This window comes from Taeniopygia guttata, chromosome 1 (assembly GCF_048771995.1).
Source record: "Taeniopygia guttata chromosome 1, bTaeGut7.mat, whole genome shotgun sequence".
In the NCBI taxonomy this organism is placed as follows: domain Eukaryota; kingdom Metazoa; phylum Chordata; class Aves; order Passeriformes; family Estrildidae; genus Taeniopygia; species Taeniopygia guttata.
Genome location: NC_133024.1, coordinates 94,817,035 through 94,839,526, shown reverse-complemented (window position 1 = coordinate 94,839,526; position 22,492 = coordinate 94,817,035). Strand labels below are relative to the sequence as shown.

Here is a 22,492-nt window from a genome sequence, read left to right as displayed (position 1 = left end):
CCAAATCCATCCCAGCATCTCCCAGATACTAGAAAAAGCACGGACAGTGGATGCTGCAGGTGGAGGAGACAAATCTATGTGAAGTCTAACATAGTGCTTATTTACAAGTTTAGTTTGAACCACAGTCAGCCGGACTCCAGGGAGAGTTCACACTTCTGTTCCACAGGCATCTTTGCCCTCCCTCAGCATGCCTTCCTCCTCCACTGCTGGCCGCAGGATCCATCTGCATCTTCAATCTGGGTGTTGGCTGTGGCTCTGGCCTGACAGAAGGTGAGTGGGCTCACCTTCGTAAAGCGGAAACACTGACCAAAAAGAAAATAAAAAAAGGAGGGGGAGAAAATTTAAAAAACAAAAAAGTAATCTTTTATAATCTTTATTGCCCTGAGGCTACCTCGTCACCAACAAGACGCGGTTACACGGCACGCAGCTCTGCACAAGGCCGCTGCTGAGGGTGCGGACACCCGCCCACACGGCAGCAGCGATAGCACCCGGCGGGGCCGGGCCCGCCGCACACCCAGCGCCGCCGGCCGGGTGCTGCAGGCGGGGCGGTGCCGCGGGCTGGGCGGTGCCGCGGGCAGGGCGGTGCCGCGGGCGGGGCGGTGCCGAGGGCGGGGCGGTGCCGAGGGCGGGGCGGTACCGCGGGCTGGGCGGTACCGCGGGCAGGGCGGTGCCGCGGGCGGGGCGGTGCCGAGGGCGGGGCGGTGCCGAGGGCGGGGCGGTGCCGAGAGCGGGGCGGTGCCGAGAGCGGGGCGGTGCCGCGGGCGGGGCGGTGCCGCGGGCGGGGCGGTGCCGCGGGCGGGGCGGTGCCGCGGGCGGGGCGGTGCCGAGGGCGGGGCGGTGCCGCGGGCGGGGCGGTGCCGCGGGCCGGGCGGTGCCGAGGGCGGGGCGGTGCCGCGGGCGGGGCGGTGCCGCCTCCCCGGCCGCGGGCCCGGCCCCGCCGCTCCTCCCAGCGCGGCCGGGCCCGCGCTGCGCAGGCGCGGGGAGTGAGGCCGGGCAGGGCGGGGCCGGGCAGGGCCCGCCGTGACCTCCCGGTGCCGAGCGCGATCCGGGGGGCCGCTGCCGGGAGGTGGGGCCGAGGCGGGCACGGTGCGTTGGCCCCTCGGCCTGCGGGGAGCAGCGGGGGTCGGGACGGGGTTGGGGTGACTGGCTTCGGGAGAGCCGTGTCCCGCGTAGGAATCGCCCGCTTGCTGTAAGTGTCCAAGGTTAGAAGGCGCAGTGGCTGCACTTGGGCACTGCGCCCCGCGGTTGTCACTTCACGTTCTGTGTTTGCTAGCTCTAAAAAAAACTTATCTCGCTGTTTCGGCTGTTTTGCTTGTTTGTTTGTTTTTTTTGCTGAACAAAAGTGGAGGTAGGAAAACTCCAGGTACACCACAGGCCTGATGTCTTGGCGCACGAGATGAAACAAAACACCTTTAAGTCACTCGCTTACTGTTCGGGATTAAGTTGGAAGTTGGTGGTGTTTGCCGAGATCTCGCCGGCACAGGGTCACAGTGGTGGTGGTTTGCGGTGGTGGTGTGTACGGAACGCTGTGATCCATCCTTTCCAACAGTGGTGTTCGCAGTGGTGTTGTTTGCAGTGGTGGTCAGGCAGGTGCCTGCTTTTCGTCTGAACAAGCACAATTCCATACATGTTTCTTTATGGTCAAGGTGGAAACCAGGCTTGCACCTGTGAGTAACCCCTATGCTATCCTAGTGACAGAGAAGATGACGAGGCTTGCCCTGTACCAGCCAGCATACTGGAGTGTGTCTTACTGGGGTCTTGACATCGGCATTTTGTTTAGAAACAAGTTCTGAAGTTGCTGGATCACTGCATCCACAGTTTTCAGCTGAGGTAGAACAGCAGTATGTTTATGTTGTTCAGGGAGAGTTTGTTCGCTTGGGCTTCTCCTCTATTAACAATTTTAGTTATTCCTGTTTGTGAAGTGAACATTTGACTTTATAGTCGGTGGTGAACAACACGGTACCAGATGGGGGCTGGTGAGAGGGAGAGAGCTACTGAGCAAAACTGTTTCACTGTGAAGGGAATCAGCTGTTAATGCCTCTGTGTTTTTGGGGTTGGATGGGTGTGAGGAGGGCCCTGTTACAATATCAAGGCCTTGATGTGAACCTTTCAACTACTTCTTTCATTTCCTAATGTCTTTTAAACAGGTTATGCTTAAAAGAGAGTTTCTGCGGAGTGCTTTTATGACTTGGTTTGTAACTTCACGGTAAATGAGCTTCTTCGAGTATCTATTTGATTACCACATCATCTGGATCCAGAGATCACTTTTACTAAAATGTGGACTTCCAGAAAGCTTTGTAGCACTCAAATACTGTTGTTCCAGATGAAAGAATGCCAATTATGTAGTTGCATGTTTCCCAGAACTTGGCAATTCTGGATTGGAATTCCAAGCTATTGCACTTTAAGAGTGCCACATAACAGAGTTAAATTTCAGGTAAGTATTTTTGTGATTCTCTAAAGATATAAGTGGTGTGCATAAATACAGTGATAAAATAATTTATTTTAGGCTCTACAGAGCTAAGCTTTTGATTTTGCAGTAGTAATTATGAATTGAAGATGTCTTCAGTTTATCAAGGTAAAGGGGCAGGCAGAAATAAGTGCTAGAGTACCAGTGTTTCAGAGTGAATTTTTGAGTCTAATAGTTCTAAGTTGGGCAGAAACATTAATTTTCTTCCAACTGTACTCTGAACAGTAGTGCAGGATAACTGACAGGCTGATTAGTTAGAGTGACAATCATTGAGTGAGGAATAGGACCAGAATTCTCTGAAAAATGACTTACAGATGAAATGTTGTGCAACAGAGGGTAGGGAGGAAATGTATGGTTAAGGGAAGATTTTAATTATAAAGAAGTGTTTGATTATAAAAAAAATCTGTAGATATAAGTAAAAATAGTGGTAAAGGACACAAAATAAAGCTCATTTTCGCTACTGGCATATCCAAATGGCAGTGTTTTCCAATATCTAGTTAAATTCATCTTTAAAATATAAACTGCTGCAGGTATAAATTGTGGAACGTTGAGGTTTGAACTAATTTCATGTTGGCTAAGCAATTGCAAAATTCATCTAGATGACTCAACCCTTACTGTCAAATAATGTCATATTGCCATTGTTTTTCTTTTTAATCTTAATATGTCTGACTCTCTGATTGTAGGTTTCCAAGATAAATGATAAACAATCAGTAGTTGATAGAAAAATGGCTATTAGTGCAGAGGGAACCGAAATAGCTGTTGGAAAAAGTACCAGTGGAGTTTGTGATGGAAGACAACATTCATTACAAGGTATTGAACTTTTTGCCACCCTCTTCTGAAGAAGTTAGGCTTCCCTGCCCCTCTGTTGACCTCTTAAGGATCAAGGTCTAGAATCTTAATTAGAAAGTTTTCTATCATGTGATGTGTTTCTCTTTTTAATTTTAAGGGGATTATATGCAAATGTTATATTTTGCAAAGACTCGCGACTTTCTTAAGGTTCTTAATGGATGGTTAGATTAAGTCCTTATTGTTTTTTTTTCTTCAACTTCATCAAACTTATATTCACTGAAGGCTGTGAATTGTTATGCTAGTGCACTTTTTTCCCATTAGAAATGTGAAAAACCAACCATTTTTGTGTCAGTGGTGATTTTTGTTTCAGGTAAATCAGTAGTTACCTTTATGACCTTTATTTTAGCAATGCTGCCAAGCTAAACAGTTTTTTCTTTGACTTTGCTTGTTTTGTCACTCTTTGCTAATAAGTTATCCTCAGATGTGCTGTTATGCGTCACACATTTTCCTTTCTGTGCTTCAGGGTGCTTGGTCTTTTGCATTCTATATATTTTCAGATTTTTTTTTTGTAAAGGTATTTGTACTCAGTTGGTTTTGGCATTTTCAGCTTTTGTTTATAAGGGGGATGACAGGGAGGAGGTAGTTATGACAGGTTAAGACACTGAGATGGTACAATGTTTATATAATTACATTGTTCAGGAGACAGCCCTGTGAGAAACTGTTGTGCTATTTCATGTGCATGACAATCAGGAATACAGTACCTGTTCTCAGAAAGCTGTGTGGTACTGTATAATAATTTTTCTGCACAGCCTTGTCTTCTTAAATACATTCTCTTGAAGGTTTGCATTACAAAATGGATGAGATACTGCTGAGTAAACAGAAATGCCCACACCCTTCAGATTTTTAATCACCGGTGGGTTGCTTTTTTCCTGCAGATGTGGTAATTTTTTAAAGGGAACTCTATGGTTTATGTCTGTTCCTGAATGCTCCTGCATTATCTGCAAAATAATGAAACTCAACAGCCCCAGTGTTATTCTTGTACATATATTTTCTTACACTTCTTTCTCTTGTAGACAACAGAAGCATTTCTATCCCCTTGGCCAGTTGAAATCTTTGTGTTTTGAATTTTGTCAATCATATAAGATGACAACATTTTTTAGAAAAGCAGTGGCAGAAGTTTGTTCTGTCCTGTTTATGTCATACATTATGTACACTGTCCAGCTGAAATGTACTTGTGCATCTTCAAGGTTCATTGAAATGTTTTCTTAAGACATGCCAACATGACAACTTGGTGTTAATAGGTGTTAATATTCTTAATAGTCACAATTTATGGTAAACTCTCTAAGAATATTTGTTTTGAAGTCTTGTGGAACAACTGTTCATACTATTTCTAAGATAGCAAGATTTCTGCTTTCTGCTCCAGCAGCTGAAGGAAGTGGTTTGTGTCCACAGGTGACAATACCCTATTTCTGTTACTTTATAAGAAATTGTCAGGGAATATTCACAATGTTTACTTAATGAAATTTCTATCCATTTCCTCTTTGGAGTTTTTATAATCATACTGTACATTTTTGATCAAAAAGGCAGTGATCTATCATATAATCAAAGCAAAAGACATTTTTGAATCATGCTTTGACTGAAATACACTATTATAACTTGCAAATTGAGTGATGCCATGACATATTTGCACGAATTCTTTTTTAAAAGTGTCTGGTTTCCTATTACTTTCCTTTCTGATTTTACAAAACATTCATCTAAAAATGCTTTCCTACCTTTTCCTCTTATTCCAAGATACATTTGCAAGGTTAAACAACATAGCTTAACTGTATCTTAACTGAAGCAGGTTCCTTATAGAACCATGATTCTTATTTATCTGTTTCATTTTCATCATCTGCATCCTTTGTAGGTTAAGTGCTCTTTTACGGATTTGTTGAAGAGCCCTCAGTTCCACCCACTGTTCTGCAGGTGGATGGAGGATTGAAGATGTTAATGTTTTGTTTCTTCTCTGTAATGCTGGGAATTTCCAATACTCTACTGATTTTAATATTCTGAAAAATGAAAAAAGACCCGATTGTTTCACCCAGCAACTGACAAATGCTAGGTATCACTTAGGAGCTGAACATTGCAAGATTTTCAAGTTAACAACTGGGTACAGCCCTGAGCAACCAAATTTGATATGATAACTGACCATGTTTTAAGCATAAGAATGTTGGGCAAGAAGTCACTTGAATGATTCAGTGATTATGCCTATTCATTGTTTACCCAATTAAAGGTTTGATGGAAATATGTGCATAACCCATTTCTCAGTCATGAAACTAGATGTAGCCAGTGGATCATTTCAGCATGAATGTCATCTGCCAATTAACATTTGTAATGAGTAATTTTAATTTTTTTTTTTGTGTATATGACAAATACTTAATGTATACCTGGGAATCGGTACTAATTAATAAAAATGTTGTGTCTGGGTAACAGATCTATGCTATTGCTACTCTTAATTTGAGGTTCTCTTGGGGAATCTGTAAAACAGTGTATTGTATTGCAAGCCATACAAATCCAGTGGGTCAAGTACTTCTGTTCACTAAAAGTAAAAAAATTACCTTATTTTTACCTTTGTATTAATTTAATCTTTTTGGACTTGAAATTAGTCTACTCTTCACAGAGTATGAGACTAGCAGCATTCTAGAACAGTATTCCTTGATTTGAAATCTTAGTGCTGTTTTTTCTTCTTGTCTGTTCTTCTCTCACTGAATCCTTTTGTCAGTCGAGTAAATTATATGAATCCTCATTCAATAATCTTTCTTTCTGTCTCTTGGGTAGTGGAATGAAGGAGTCAGAAAAGTGTGGGATGTAAGTGTTAAGACATTAACTCACATGAAAAAGTGAATGTCGTATATCCAGGCACTGAAAAGAGAACAGTGATTACTCCCAGTAGGTGATAATTAGATAGGACTAAAGCTTGTCTAAGAGACTACAATTTCCTCATGAAGGTGTGTAAGAGGAGGTATGGATATCTGACTTTAGTGAGATATGTTCACTAGTTTTTAATCTGAGATTCAAATAGTTTCCTCAGATTACATAACGTCCTTTTCTATTCCTGCTTTAGAGAAAATGCACCAGGAACTTCTTTATAAAATTGTGTGATATTTTCTCCCACATTTGTAGGGAATTGATTTTTTTTAAAAAAACCCTTTTAATCTAAATTTTTTTACTGTAACCACACTTTAGATACTCTTTGTAGTTCTCATCTTTTTTTTTTTTTTTTTTATTTGTGAACATTTCATTATTTTCCTACAGAGAGATACTTTTTGGAGTAAGAGCCTTGTAGAAGGTTTAAATGTGTGTATACATGTACATAAGCATCCATATACTTATTTTGATTTACATAACCTTATTATCTTACACTTGCATTTCTTAATTACATTTCATATGCCCCTTAGATGTAATTCTTCGGATTTGTGAACTTGTACTTTGCATACTTTTTGACCAGTCACCTATGTAAACATAATCTTTATTTCATATAATGCTTCATATTAGTAGTGTTTTGATTTTGAGATCTATTTCACACAGAAATGGGAGTTGATTCTTCCATACTTATGTAAGAATGCAGTTGCTTTAACCAGCTTCATCTTTTTGTCAAAGCAGCCTGTGATGCAAATGCATCTTTGCTCCTAATTTCTAGAAGGTATGGAGACAGCTGCAGCATCTGGATAAACTCCCAAGAGTTTAACTATCCTGCAGGGAAGCATATCATGGCATCATACTTCAAAGACTTTTTCAGTTTTCTTCCACTCTATTAAAAAAAAAGAAAACCAAAGTAGAGTTGTGTTTGTTGTTTTCCAGTAGTATTTTTAGTAAAATTTTTTACCTTCTATTAAGTACATAGGACTTTTCTTTAAATTAAAAGATCTTTTCTGCAAAAATAGTAAATCAATTTATGACTTTCTTCTTTCTAAATGTCTTTCCTATTGGCACAGCAAGAGCCAACCTCTAGTGCTTTCTATCAGGACAAGTGTGTTAGATTTGTTGCAAATATTCCTACTTATAAGTAGGTATGGGAACATTTCCAGCACAGTTGATAAACTCCGTGTTTTAGCAGACTGACTCGTGCACCAAATATTTCCTGGCACTATGAGATGCTCTCTCAGTAAAATAGCAAACCTGGTCAGATCCTAAGGTCTGATTTTAATCATGCTGTGCGTAAAGCACTTGAGTTTAGCATGTCTTCTTATCTAATGGTTTTGAAAGCTGTTTCTTATCCTCATCTTTCCTGACCTTCCCATTTCAGAGATGAAGAGGTATCTTTAACAAAAATGTGGTGCTGTATGTGTTTGCCTTTCTTCATCAGCACTGATACAACAGTTTCTGTCTTTTATTCCTATTCATACTGAGATGAACCCACGTACAGTAGGGGGTTATTTTTAATTCAATACTAAGATTATGTGTACAATATCTCTTACATCTGTAAAATACAATCTGCAGAATACCTTGCTTTCATTATGAAGTTACTTGCAGAAACAGAAGAGCTAATAAATTGCACAGCATTCTGTTTTGTGTATTTAATTAACTACCTCTAATAATCTGAATTTATGCTTCCCATTTGTGGAGTTTTTTGTTAATTTTAAATTTCTACCCTAGACACCTTTGGAGCATGTGTGTGTTTTCCTACATTTATTGCTTTGTATTTTACTTTGGTTTTTTTATTATTCCTTCTTACTTTAATAGTAGCAAAAATATGTATTTTGTTTTTCTTAGTAATTAACTAACAATTATTTTAAAAATTTGTATATTAATAATTCTAGTAAGCAAACAAGTTTCAAAGATGGAAGAAAAAAGTCCTCTCTTAGAGAATTATAATGGATTCAAGGCTCTGCTTGTGTAAGGGGGAGTATGATCAGAGAACCACAGAATGCCCTGGGCTGTGAGGAACCTTAAAGATCATCTCGTTCCAGCTCCCCTGCCATGGGCAGGCACAGCTCCGACTAGGCCAGGCTGCTCAGAGCTCCATCCAGCCTGGCCCTGAACACTGCCAGAGATCCACAGCATCTCTGGGCAGCCTGTTCCAGTGCCTCACCACCCTCACAGTAAAGAATTCCTTCCTAATATCCAGTCTTAACTTTCTCTCAGTTTGAATCCATTTTCCCAGTCCTGTCACTAACTAACCAGCAGTTTTATAATTAATTTGATCTTTTGATAAAGGTGGCTAACAATGTTTTTCCAAAGTACTCTTTCATCACTTTTGTGTAGCTACTCTTTGAAAAATCAGATAAAATATTTAGTTATTTTATATATAAAATATATATTTTTGATTGATTTAAAAAGGGATTTGTACTAAGGATTATTTTAGAGTTGTTTTCAGTTTTGGAGATACTAAACTAACTGCTGATTGTTTGATGTCTTTAGTAATCAAAAGCTTTTACTGTTCTCAAATAACTCGCATTTCTTATATAGTTAGAGTGTGTTATGCAAAACAAAAAAAAAATGTATATTGTAAGACAAATTGCAAAAGACTGACTGTGACATGCTGTTTCCACAGCCCAAATGAGACACATCAACCTGTCCTTTGCAGCTTGTGGCTTTCTGGGCATTTACCACTTGGGGGCAGCAGCTGCTTTTCACAAGCATGGTAAGAAGTTACTGAGAGATGTGAAAGCTTTTGCGGGAGCTTCTGCGGGATCTCTGGCTGCCGCTGTCTTGTTAGCAGTGCCAGAAAATATAGAGGTAATTTCATAAACTCGTAGGTATAGGCCATGATAATTTTCAAAGGACATTTTTTAATATAATCATCTTCCATTGAGTTTATTAAACTGTTTTGTGTCTTGTTTTGGTTTTTTTTCTTGTTACTTGCTAGCAACAGGACTCTTGTATCATGTTTTCATTAACCATATCTGTGACTAATGAGCAAAAATGTTAATGATAAAAATATTTCATATGAACCTTATATTTTAAGCTTTGTAAATACAACTCTCATGTGCGTGAATCGTAATTTGTAGGCAATAGGTGTACTTTAATATACCAAAATGTGTACTTAATGATGGTACGTTGCAAAGTGAATCATTGTTCTGTTGGTTAGAGATAGGCTTTGTTAAGCAAGTGCATAGCACTACCCTTCTAACCTTTTCTGAAAGGAGGTGAAAATGGTAGATGGAGTGTGTCTTCATAAACAGCTCCCACCTGCTCAGATCTTTTTCTTCTGCCTGTGCTCCACGGAGCAGCATTAAAAGCTTTTGCATCTCCTTTAGACTGAGTGCAGCCCATGCCTTAAGAGCAGCCAGTAGGATTAAGCCTTACAGCATTCTGCTCTGACATATGTCTGGGTTGTTTCATCTCCAAAGATGCCACTCCCTTCTCACAATGCATATAGTATCTTGCAAAGACACCAAGGTTCTATTCAGTGATTACAATGTTACAGATTCCGTGGAGAGCATTAGGGGTTTTTTTGGTGTCTGTTTTCTTGGAGAGCATTATGGTTTTTTGGTTTTGTTTTGGTGTCTGTTTGCTTGGTTTTCCCCACAGGTTAAGGTTGCTTTGCCCTCCTGAACTGTCTGTAGTGACTTCACCTTAATAAATGTAGAGGACCAGGCATTGCCAAAATGTTAGTATTTCTTTACTATTTTTAATTATTGTGGGGAAAACAGCCTGTTAGATTTTTCATCTAAGTTACACTTAGGTTTTGTTCCAAGTGGGCATTTGATAATTCCTCTAGGCCTTGCTCATTTAATTTCATTTAATGAAATTTAAATAGTCTCAGCCAAACCCCACTTTGCCACTGATCTTTCTGTTTGTTTGTTGGTTGTTTCTTCTGAGATATGAGCTCAGCTTGCAGCATTAACTATACTTCCGTTGCTTTCAGCAGTTGGTTTCTCCCTGGCTTCTTTCTCCCATCCCACTCCCCTGCAAGCATTCTTTATATGACTTGGTATTAAGCAAGTTCCACTCTGTTGTGGAGAGAACCTCATTGTATTCTGTGCAGGCATTACTCTCCTTCTGTCACCTCTGACTGGTAGTTCAGTTTCACGTTTGCCTGGTATAATGTGTACCTCTGACTTTAATTTCCTCTGTGGTGAGCATGGCAGCCCTTTGTTAGCCCAGGGAAATTTTTCTGCTTATTGCAGACCCTGGGTATGAGCCCTTGTTCTCAGCTTGGTCCAACTTACAAAGATCTTTCTAAGTAAAACTATTAGAACAGTTTTTGGTTTTTGTTTGTGGAAGCTAAGTCTATATTACATTGAGTCTGTTGTATTTGTCATATTATTACAAGCTTAAGAAAGCTTCATGAACTTTCTAGTAGTTTCATTTTTTGTGTATTTTTTAGTTATTCTGTTACAGTGTTTAAATGGAAAATTGGGAGTTCCATTGTCAGTGGGAATTGTCATGGAATTTAAGTAAAGGCGGTGTTCTGTACTGAATAGAATTAACTTTGCATATCAGGATAATTATATTATTATATTTACTATGTTTCTAGTGTGAAATATTTTATATCCACAAATGTATCTCCTAATCAGTTAATTTTTATTTTCTTTTCTCCCCTACCCCACACCCCTTCCCCCAGAGATGGCAATATTAGGTAGGCCATAATTAGGACTTTCTGCATCTCCTGCTCTCAAAGCTGTATGTAACCTGTCCTTATCTTGGAGAGAAAGTAACATTGAAGATTTATTGTTTTGACTGTTGCTGTTCTAAGACAGTTTCCAAATGTTTTTCTGTCATACATTGGATTTTTTTCACTGTTTGTAAAGGTGTGGGACTTGATAATTCTAAGTAGGCTTATTTAGTTATAGGTAAATAACTATTTATTTTAAAATTACCTTGGTCACGTTTAATATCAAGTTTGCGTAACTCAACAGAAGCATTTACAATTTCTAAACATGGCCTCAGTCATTATTTAAAATGTAGATGTATTGTTTAAAGCTTCTAGCACTCAGATTCTAAAACAATTCATAGCTGTAAGACGTTGTCCCTTTTGAGAACAGAAATTGAGAGTCTAGGTACAGTCCATTCTTAGTATTTGTGATATGGAAAGTAGTTTTCTGTCATTTTCCTAGCTTGGTATTCTTAGTTCCCCATGACTTTAAGCATCTACATACAGAGAAAGTCGTTCTGAGGTGCTTCTATGTAGGGTTTTGTGGATTTCTTCTGCATTTATAGAAGTGTCTGAATGTACCTTATGTATTTTAATTGGCTTCGAGCTGGTAGTGGCAGGTATCTCGTGGGGTAAAGGTGCAAATCTAACCAATGTGAAATTAAGTAGCACAAATAATTGTTTCTTTAAGAGGTATGAATCTTGTAGTGAACTTTTTGATACATTTATTCAAAGGTCATATAAAGTTGGGTGCAAGAGCTACATTTCTGTCTTTTGCTTATATGAGTGTTTTGTCATATGTGTGATGTGAGGAAGTTTTACTCCTTCAGTTAGCTGGCTCTTATATCATGTTAATCTTCACCCTACCTCCTTCCTTAATTTCCTTTCAATGGATTCTGTATTCTCCACCTCAATGGGATACATTAATGTCTCTTTTTTTCCTTTCCTTTACTCAGTCACTCAGTCATTGATTTTGTTACTAGCAACATATTTGTTCTTTATGCACAGACCTAATAATCCAGGAAACCCAAAGTATCTTTTATTCAGGTTATGTGGGTGAATTTATAAAGTATGAATTTCAGAAGGTTCCATAAGATTGAATTTAGCTTTTTTCTGAAGTCCCTAAAATCATTAGAAAAGCCTGCATGAAAGGAAGAAAAGGGATTACAAATATTGAATAGCGAGTCTTAAGCACTTAGAATCATAATTTGTTGTTTCAGAATGTTATGGCTGAAAAATAAATTATACCAATTCCTTTGCTGTCCCTTTGGAGTTCTTGTGACTCACACTTCAAGCTATTTTTTTTCAGACATTAATTCTTGGCATTTCAGCTTGTGTAAAAGATTCTCTGTGCAGGAATCTGTTGCCTGCTTTTCTGATGTGTATTTTCTTCCTATGTCACCCATCACAGTTTTCCATTAATTAAATATTTCCATAGAATTTTATTAATTAAGTATGTGTATTTGCTAGTAGCTTGGTTTTTTGTTTTAGTGAGAAGAAATTGTTGTGATTTTTATTTTTGTTACTGCTTATAAGCATCTTAAGGTACTTGTGTCTGTTTTAAGTTCTGAAGTAGACCTTAAAATAAAAGATGGCTTTAGATTTTGAACTTAATGATTGTTCTTGTAATTTCATGATCTGGGGAACTGATTATTTAGCAGTGATAGTATATAGAAAAATAAATAACCTTTAACTTTGCTTGGTTGTTGGAGTGGTATCCTCAGAGGTTTTTCTTTTTTCATTAGGGATTTTTTTTTTTTCTTACAAATTAATCCTTAGGAAAGGATCAACATTTTGTTATGCATGTCTTGTTACAAACCAAGCAGATATGGGAAAATCCTTCAGTTTGATCTAATAACTCTTTTATTAAAGTTTTAGCCTTTAATATATTTTAGGTACTGCAGTTGAGCATGCTTCCCTTCACTTAAACATCCTTAATGGTTAATGCTTTTCATTTGCAGAAATGTAAGCACTTTGCGTATGGATTTGCAGAGGAAGTCAGAAGATTGAACTTTGGTGCTGTAACACCTGGTTATGATTTTATGAAAACACTTAGGTACCTATCCTAATGCCTCTGTAAGATCATTTTTGCGTTAGAAAGCTCTCCAAATGCAAATGGAGAGGGTGCATATTTTTGCTATGCTGTGGGGTGCTCACCCCTAATGCATTTGCAAGGTTTTTAAATAATAGTGGTGAGTAATGCTGAGCATTTTCTTTCCTCTAGGGAGGGCATAGAGTCTATTCTTCCTTCTGATGTTCATGAGATAGCTGAGAACCGTCTCTATGTGTCAGTCACTAACTCCAAGAGTGGGGAAAATCACTTGGTTTCAAATTTTGCCTCCAGGGAGGACCTCATTAAGGTAATAATGTTGAATATGTCAGTTGTAAATAAAAACTCTGGGGTTTCTTCAAGGCTTAAGAGTATATTATTAATTGTACAGTAAAATCACTGGTTTATTCAGGTAACCATGTCTACTCCCAGTGGTGCTACAGCTGTAATATAAACAAAGTTTAAAGCAGAATTTGATCCTATAGCTTCGCACATTTTGCTAAAATTTATGAGGTGTTTGTGTGTGTTTCCTTCACTGGTTGTTCAAGTTCTACCTTGTAGGCAAAGTGTTTCTAAAAGTAACAGGTAACTAATTGTTGCAGTATAAGAGAACACAGTAGAGAATCTCAAAACCTTGTAAAAATATTTGCATCTCTTACTTCACTGATATAATTTTTGTATCACAAAAGAAAGTAATTGAAGTTTAAAAAAAATGGAACAATTCCTATGAGTGCTTGTGGATACTAGTTACAGTGTAATGCTAAGTACTGTATATAAGCTGCATTTTAACTGTAGCTGGAAAAGTATATCTTTCACTGTCCTTCTCTTCATCTGAATGCCACATTTTAAATTTGGATCAGAATTGTATGCATAAGTTGATAAGAGATGGTAGAAGCAATTCAGATGCATGTGAAGCAGATGTTCTTTCTAGTAATCGATTGTATCTTAGTGGAAGACATTATAAGATATATCAGAATAAAGGAGGAACTAGTGTAAGGAGGAACTCCTTCTTTCTCTCTCCTTGTGGATACTTAGAGCAAATTCTTTATAGTTACCACTTTAAAAAATGACACTTGTTAAGAAAACTTTAAAGTGTGTATTGGGAGTTTGTCTTTAAAGTACATTTTCAAAAATTCTGACCCTATTATATTCTACATGGACAGTCCTCAAAATTTACCAGATTTTGTCATGCAAATATAACTATATGAAGAGTTTATCTCAAGTTATGCACTGTTATTTCTATCTGTAGTATGCAATGGTAGCAAGTGTGGAGATTTTTATTTCTTATGTGTTTTTGCAGTGGACTCTTCTAACCTGGAGTCAGTGGGAGGCATCAGGATAACCTTGGAAATATGTACATTTTACTAGTATTTCAGTAGTTTTTTAACTGATTAGCCATTGCTGTTCTATTCTTTTGTTCTCTATGGTAGCAGTCCGTTGGTTTGGAATAATAGTAATAAAATTACACATAACTTGTCACTGGGATATATTCATATTGTCTGATCTTTCAGTCCAGCTCCTAATAGCTGGTTTTTTGCATGCCTTCAGCTCTGCCTGTAACATGAGTACAGCTCTCTGAGTGCTGGTGGCTGCCACAGGAGCAGGGAGGGTAGAGCTTGTTATGTTATTTTATTGTATCATGCTTAGGCATGACCTACATCCAAGGCATGGATAAAGGTTCTGCTGGGAAGATTATTTTATGAACAGCAAAATGTCTGTACCCCCTGCCAGAAATCTTTCAACTTCAATGCTTAACAACCAAGCCTTACAGTTCCAAAGTTCATCATAATGGCTAAACTGGATGTGTGTTGCTACAATGTTAAGCTTTTATCTTTTTTACTATTTCCTGTGGACTTGGAAAGGCAGGTAATAATCTCCCATTTTTGAACTAGTCTTGCCATATGTGAAGACAATCATCTTGTATCAGCATTTGTAGACTTGCAGTTCTCAGACTGGAGGTGAGAGGAGAGAGAGGGACAATTTGTGTGTTTGTGAGGGAGCAAGGCACAGAACACTGCTATATTTAGTTTGGGAAAGTAAGGTAGTGCCTAGAAGTTCAAACTGGTCTGTTAGTGGTGGGAAATATTGATAGTGTTTGTTCATCAAACTTGTCCTGCCTCTCCTCACTCAGGAGATCTCAGTGATTTTATAAGAAGAGCAACTGCTTTCTTCAGTCCTCTTGAAAAGAACTCAAACTTTGCAGGAGTCATCTGGGTTTGACTCCATTCACTAAATCTTTTTTCCGCATTTCTCTTAGTTTAGAAGGACCAACATCGATGAGATGGAGTTGAGGAAGAGAGCAGAAAAGGTGCAGGGCTGGGGAAGAAGTTGATGTTGGGAACTTGGGAATCTTATTTTAGACTTTGTGAGTGAAAGGCCTGTTTGGTAGAGAAATAGCTGCAGTTTCACTTTAGAAAACAGAGAGCCTTTTTATCTGAGCTCAGACAAAGCTCTACATCACTAGGAAGAGAAATAAGCAGGAAAACAGTTCTCAAAGTCAAAGTTGAAGACTTCATATACATATACAGTCTTCATTAAAACTTGTTAGGGAAACAGAAGGTCTTAATACTAAAATAGCTTAAGTTTTTTAAAAGTAAATGTAATTCCAGCCAAAAACACTCAGTCATTTTTCTCTGTTTTCATAGTCTCTATGGATTATGATTTTTTTTCTGCACCTGTTCATCTTTCACACAGTGTATGCAGCAGTTTGTGACCTGCTTCTGTTCCCCAGATTGGTTGTCCATGCACCACACAAGTGTGTGCATATCCACCCTATTCAGCTGTATGAAAAATTCTGACATACTGCACTTTGTGTATGCATTTAGCTTTTCTCCTGGAAATGCTGCATGCTGGTTGCTTATATATGTATGGGTGGATACACGGGTATAGAGATACCCACATTGTCTCTCTCACAGGTGTTGCTGTGAATGGATAGAAAGGTATATGTGTGTACACAGTTGTACATGACAGAAGATGTGTCCTGGTCTAAAAAAAATTAAAATAAAAATCAAGAATGGCTATAGACAGCAATGAAGGCTTATAGTAGGGGAAATAGTAGTTTGTTAATACTTGAATGTACAAATACAAACATTGGTAAAGGTATGCATATGTGAATTTTCAGGATGTTCATGGTATTTTTGAAACTTTGAAAATCTGATTATTAGAAAAGTAAACACTATAAATATGCTAACAGAGTGACTTGGTCAGCTTCTTCTTTGACAATAAATTTCTTTTTTTCATCAGTCAGCTTCTTCTTTGACAATAAATTGCTTTTTTTCATCATAGGCATATTTAATTTCTTGGAAACCATAGATTTACTTCACATTATGCAAAACTAAGTTCATACTCTTGAATCACGTTAATCATTGAGTTAATTTTTGATATTTTGTTTTGAGAGTTGTCACTGTCAAGTCACAAATAACCAAACCCTTTTGAATAATTTTAATCACATTTTGACATACCAAACCAAGAAGACATTTTGAGATGACAGTGGATTTATGTAACTACTACATTGACTGGTAGATATGTATGGAAATATGTATTGGTTCTAAATTAGTTTGTTGCCATTTTTGATTTTTTTTTCTCTAGTCTTTCTGCTTTCCTCTCTCTAGGTCCTGCTAGCAAGTAGTTTTATACCAGTGTATGCAGGAATTAAGCCAGTGGAATTTAAAGGACAGGTAATTTTTCATTAACAACAAACTTTCTTTTTGTATGTTTTTCATTTATGGTGTAACTATTTCATCTTAAGGAAAAGCAACTTCAGTTCTATATTTTGTATTTCTTATAAGAAAACCTTTTTACAATTGTCTTTACTCAATCTAGCTCCTACCACTTTTTTGTCTTGCATAAATATATTAACACTTTAAGAATAATTTTAGAAGCATAAAAATGGCTATTTCTTCCTTATGAGAAATACATGATACTTCTGTTCCCCATTCATACAGATGATGTCTCTAGAACCTTTATAACTTTAAGACCCCCTGCCAAAAAGCCCCACGAAATCTTACATATTTGGTGCTGGCTAGGTAGTTATTACATCAGAAAGCTTGTCAGCTTTAGAATTACAGATACGGCAATACATATATCAGCTGATCAGTGTGATGCATCTGGTCAACAGACCTCATGGATGTTGTTAGTGAATCCATTTAGCCAGCAGACCCGTGTTGAATTTTAGGCTATGCCTGTAACACAGAAAGAAATGGGAAGGTATAAATACATTAACAAGAAATATCACAATTGTCTTGTTTGTATTGGAATGGAATTTGGCACCTAGATCTCATTCTTCATTATGCTCAAGTCCTGCAGCAGGGTTAGGTCTGCTCCCTCTTATGTCATAGTTGTTCAGCTCCTTCCCACCTTTACCTTCCACTTTCCAGCTACTGCTGTCTTGTGTAGTGTATGTAAGAAATGAGGCTCTGGAAGAAAAATCACAGAAGAGGAGAGGAGTCATTTGTGATTTAGCTTCTGCAGTCAGAATACCTGCACATACAGATTTTAGAGCTCCTATTGTCAATCAGAATAATGTTCTAGAGGAGTATACATTATCTGGTGAATATCTGATACATTATGTGTAGCATTAACAGTCTTGTCTTTACATGTATGCATTGAGAAAAATTTCATATGCAGCGTTTGATTTTTTAATAAATTAAAAAAGTCTTATAAGTACTTTTTTTAAATGCAAATTTGTACATTATGTTAAACGCTCATTGATTCCAATCTCTGTTTACATTGGCAGTTCCTTGATATTTGACACATACGGAAGTTTTTAATTGTATTCTTAGAGGGAAACTTGTAAGTTTTCTTGAGAGTGAAGGAGGCAGGGTCAATAAGGATAAAGTATTGCATTGTGATCATACTGTACTGGTGTTACTTTGAAAATATTTCTGTTTTCCTGTAGAAGTGGGTTGATGGTGGCCTTACCAATGGCCTTCCTATCTTGCCTGTTGGAAGAACGGTGACAATTTCCCCTTTCAGTGGTCGATTAGATATCTGTCCACAAGATAAAGGGCGTGTGGACCTGTATATTAAATTAGCAAAGCAAGATATGATGGTAAGTTGCTTGTTTATTAACTTAAAAACACTAAAAAGTACTTCTGCAGTTATGTTCATATTTAAGTGTATATGTTGTGCTCATATATCAGCTTATGTAAAATTTTGGCATTTTCTGTTTTGCAAATGGAGGTTAAACCTTTTCTTAAACACAGGGAAAGGAGAATGTAGAAGAAAGAAGAAAGTTTGAAAAGCACTGATCCAGTACAAAATTGAGCAAATTATATCAGGCTGGTCAGTGTAAATAATACTAGGTTCGCTTTAAGCATCAGGTATCTTTGACTATGCAAGAAATTGATAGAAAAAAATAAAGTGGAATACCTCAGAGAGGACAGCTGCAGAACATTTCCTCATACTTACTGAAATCAATTGTTCTAACTGAATTTAAAATACAAGTTTAACGTGTACATTTAAAATGGTATATACTTGTCACTGCATTACACAAGAGAACTTGTGAACATTTGTGACTGCAATGCTTTTCCAGAGGCTTTGTTATAAGTTGCAGAAACATTTTGGTATATTGAAATATGAGACTGATTTTTATTGCCTCCTTTTCATCATTTCCATTTCTGTCTTTTCAGCCATTGTCTCATAAACTTTAACAACAGTTTAGCTTTCTTCAACATGCTGAAAGAAAATATTGAATAGTGATAGACCTAGTGGTCAACAATATTCCATTAGAAAGAAAGACTAACAATAATAATTAGTTTAGAACTTTCTTTTTAGGCACTTTTTAATGTTTCCTTAAATTTACTAAAATTACTGTTATGTAATGCCTTTCTCAATTGGGCCAGTTTTTGAATCTTTATAATATTTCACAGAGCGATTATTAAGCATGGTAGTACTTGGTAAAGTTCATAAAGTATGAAATTATTGATTTAATGTATCTTGGAAATTTATGCAATCATTGTGTATTTCTTGGTTGTGTTTTGTATCTAGAGGATGAAAAATGAGCTGGTGATTAGTTTAGAGACAGAAAATTAATTGAACAATTACATTACTTCTGGGGTCATGTGCAGACTTGTGCAGAATCCCAGGCAACATTTAAAACTATTCAAGTTGAAGCACCTCTGCTTTTAGGGCTGTAAAAATGATGACTAAGAATAATTTTATTTCAGCAATATTTTAATCTGCATAAATTGAAGAGTTGTACATCTTCATTTATCTATATGCGAATCTGAATAATTTTCTGTCTCTCCATCTCCTAGTGTCAGAATTAGAATAATTGCTTACTTCAAATAATGAAGATGATTCTGATAGTGTTTTGTAAAATTGTTTATAATAATGTGGCTAAGTATAATTAAAAGAAATTGTTCAGGACATTATTAAATATAATTATGTTTTTAGTTTGTTGTAAGCAATTTAATAAAATTTCTATTCAAGAATAAAGCTCAAAAATTCTTTTACATGATCAGAGTGACCACTTAAGATGCTGAGTAGTTTTTAATTTGTTGGTAGTAGAAGCTACGTTTATACTCATATGTTAAACATTTCCTGGGAATGTTCCCAAGAATGTGGTTGTTTGCACTAGTAAGTTGTCAAAATATTTCCTTGCACAAGTTTAACATGTGCCAGCTACCACTCTGCGAGACAGTTTTGGGAGTGTTTCCAAAGCTAAAGTGTTTCAGAAACTTTGGACAGTTTTACAGGCAGACAGCCTGCCTTGGATGCTGTGAGTATAACTCCGTGTGTGTGGACTGTTGGTGCCAGTTTGTCCTGGCACTCAGCAGTGACCCTGGACGTGGTTAATTCCTGGTGGACACACAGCCATGCCAGTCTTTTTGCGTTACATATGCTCCATGAAACAGATGACAGAACAATCACATCTAGATGAGTTGCATTAATAAACTAATTTACAGCTTCTTGCTCTGTTGCAGCTGTCTCTGGCCAACCTAGTAAGGCTTAATCAAGCTTTGTTCCCACCAGACCAGGAGAAAATGGAATCGTTGTACCAAAATGGCTTTGACGATGCTGTACGCTTTTTATTGAAAGAAAACTGGTTTGAGTAGACAGCTCAGAGAAAATTAGCAAAACATAAGGGATGTCAAAACACACCTACAGGCATCCTAGAGAATCTCAGGGACTTCTGCCCCAGTTCCTGTTCCTGAAAATAAACATCCCAATGGACTTGTGTGTGCTTCTGCTGAGAAAGTATCAGTTGCACTCCACGGAGCTGTATAAACATGTCAGAACAGGAACTGGTTGTGCTTGGTGGTTGTCTTGTTTTGAAGAGGTTCACTTAGATTCATATTGCTGCAGCTGGGGACTTGAGTGTGGGATTTGTAAAAAGCTTGTAAAAAGTGTCATAATTACAGAAATTTGGAATGGTCTTTTTCAGTGTTGAGAGGAGAATTGATGTTATATAATGAAAAAATACCATCTGTATTATTCACGTAACAGAATTCTGTGTATTAGTTCTGCATATTAATTGGATACTTGCAGTGTTATTGAACTAAAACGTAACTTGCACTGTTCTAAAGGACTTGAAAATTAAGTACTAGACACAATAAGATAAAACATTCGCACTCTAATGTATTTTTTTCATGTTAAAAGTTCTTTCTTCAGTGAGTGTCTTATTTTAAAATTTTAAATACTACCTGAATTTTTTAGCAGAAATGTGATATAAAAATAACTTGTAAAGAAGGGTGTAAAAATTGTCATATTTATTATGTTTTCTCTTCCTCTGCCAAAACTGAATAAATATATTTTCTTGAAACTTCTGTCAAGAGTTTATTTACAAGTGTCTTGGAATGCTGTAATAGTCTGATTATCTACTATCAGTCTGCTGGAGAGTAGTTGATGAAAGTCAGTGGGTAATGAACTCAGAATCATGTACCTTATTATTTTAACATTCATGTGGTATTGACTACCTTAAGTTCAGGATTTCCAATCTGCAACTGTTTATGTAAAAGCAAAGAGTGTTTAGTTTATAAATATGAGGCTTAAGTTGATTTATTAATAAGTTAAAAAAAAAGTTAAAATTGGAGGTTAAATCAAGCATGTATGAAATTTTAGAATTTCTAAAAACATGTATTTCTAAAAGCATGTATGAAATTTTAGAATTTCGAAAAATTGAAAAACCTGTGGCTAAGAAAAATCTTTTATAGCTGTTTGAAAGCCTATTCAGCAAGTATCTACCAGATTTATATTAATATGTAGTTAGAAATCATGTACAGGGGTTGACCTATTTTATTACTGTTATTGATAATGAAAGAAATACAAAAGGTTGATGTGAAGCACTTTACATTTATTTTGGAACAGCATTTGTTTCTAAATGCGTGAGGTTCTGTATATGGTAGTGATATACAGGATAGCTTGCATGACTTCTAGACCTAAGGGATAGCATTTTTGCATGTAAAACTGAAAGAAGTTACCTGTGTAACCTGTGCCTCACCCACTTGCATTCTCACTTGTACAGAGGATAGCTTCCAACATGAATTGAAAATCCACATATTCTACTTTTTCATTAAGATAGAATTTATATTTTTTTTCAGATGCATTTTTAATTTATAGCTACTCTTAAATATTTCAATACTTTTTTCCCCCCCATGTTTTTACTTTCCTCCGTAAAACAGCATTTTGAAGAATTTAGAGAGTAAAACTGAGCAAATGACATTTTCATCCTTGATTATTAAATTAGTATTCCCTTCCTCAATCAGTTAGGGTTTGTTGAATTCTGGGCTAATATAAAGATAAAAAATCCCTAATTACCAGCAAAGCGAGTGAAGTAAATTGTCATAATTAATATAGCAAATTGCATAATTTTCTTGGGATTGCTAATGCAGAGATTTAAAACCTTACCCAAAACTACCGCTAACACAGCTTTCAGAAAGTACCTGAAAAGTAAATTCAAGCTCTGCTAAAAACATGTTTTTAATCTTGTTTTTAAGGGGAGGTTCTTGTGGTTTCATTCACTGTAACTATTTCCCTATGTCAGACATCTTAGACATTGCAACATATAAACTTCTAAAATAGTTTCAGATTTAATTCCACTGGGATAATTTTTCCATTCTGAGAATTTTCTTCAGATGACTAGGAATAGGATTGGTTTTGTATAGCAGATTTTCTTTTAAAAATGCCCATCTCAAAAAAAAAAAAAAAGAAAAAGCTAGAATCCTCTAAGTTTGGGAGCAGTGCCTATGATGTAACTCTACAAAGTTTGCAATAGACACCTAGTTTCTAATGCTTTTACTCATTTACACCTTAAACACCACATGATGACTTTGCTTTATCTAGTATTGATCCAATTAGAGAAGTCAAATGTACTACAGGAATGATTCAGAGAAAACATTATTTCTCTTTGCAGAAATGATGCTGAATGTCTAATTATCATCCTGCAGCCCAGGACATATGAACATGAGCTGCCAAAAACTATACAATGGCAAAGAGGGCAATGTATTTTACCTCCTAATATATACCTTCTGGATTTACAGGAGCCTGCCTGGTTAGTTAATGCCCTTGTAGCATCTTCTATATATATGCTACTAAATTTCGTCCAAAAATGTTCCTCCTCAGCTTAATTAAAACTTGTTACCCAGCCTCACTGCTGACAGATTTA

The 22,492-nt window shown here is 37.1% G+C and overlaps 1 protein-coding gene across 5 annotated transcripts; it reads left to right on the top strand.

Annotated features, from left to right (window-relative positions):
* Positions 1-933: 933 nt before the first annotated feature.
* Positions 934-20,650, top strand: PNPLA4 (patatin like domain 4, phospholipase and triacylglycerol lipase). Of its 5 annotated transcripts, none has more exons than XM_002187604.7 (9): positions 934-1,086; positions 2,148-2,434; positions 3,151-3,277; positions 8,790-8,974; positions 12,797-12,891; positions 13,060-13,195; positions 16,497-16,562; positions 17,783-17,935; positions 19,812-20,650. In XM_002187604.7, exons 2-9 carry the CDS (start codon positions 2,276-2,278, stop codon positions 19,941-19,943), a joined length of 1,053 nt encoding a protein of 350 aa, XP_002187640.3. In that variant the 5' UTR covers positions 934-1,086; positions 2,148-2,275; the 3' UTR covers positions 19,944-20,650. The 5 variants fall into 5 exon arrangements, with proteins under 5 accessions (XP_002187640.3, XP_030136388.2, XP_030136397.2 ...); XM_030280528.4 differs by having other exon boundaries at positions 957-1,189; XM_030280537.4 differs by lacking the exon at positions 934-1,086 and adding an exon at positions 1,216-1,830.
* Positions 20,651-22,492: the final 1,842 nt, after the last annotated feature.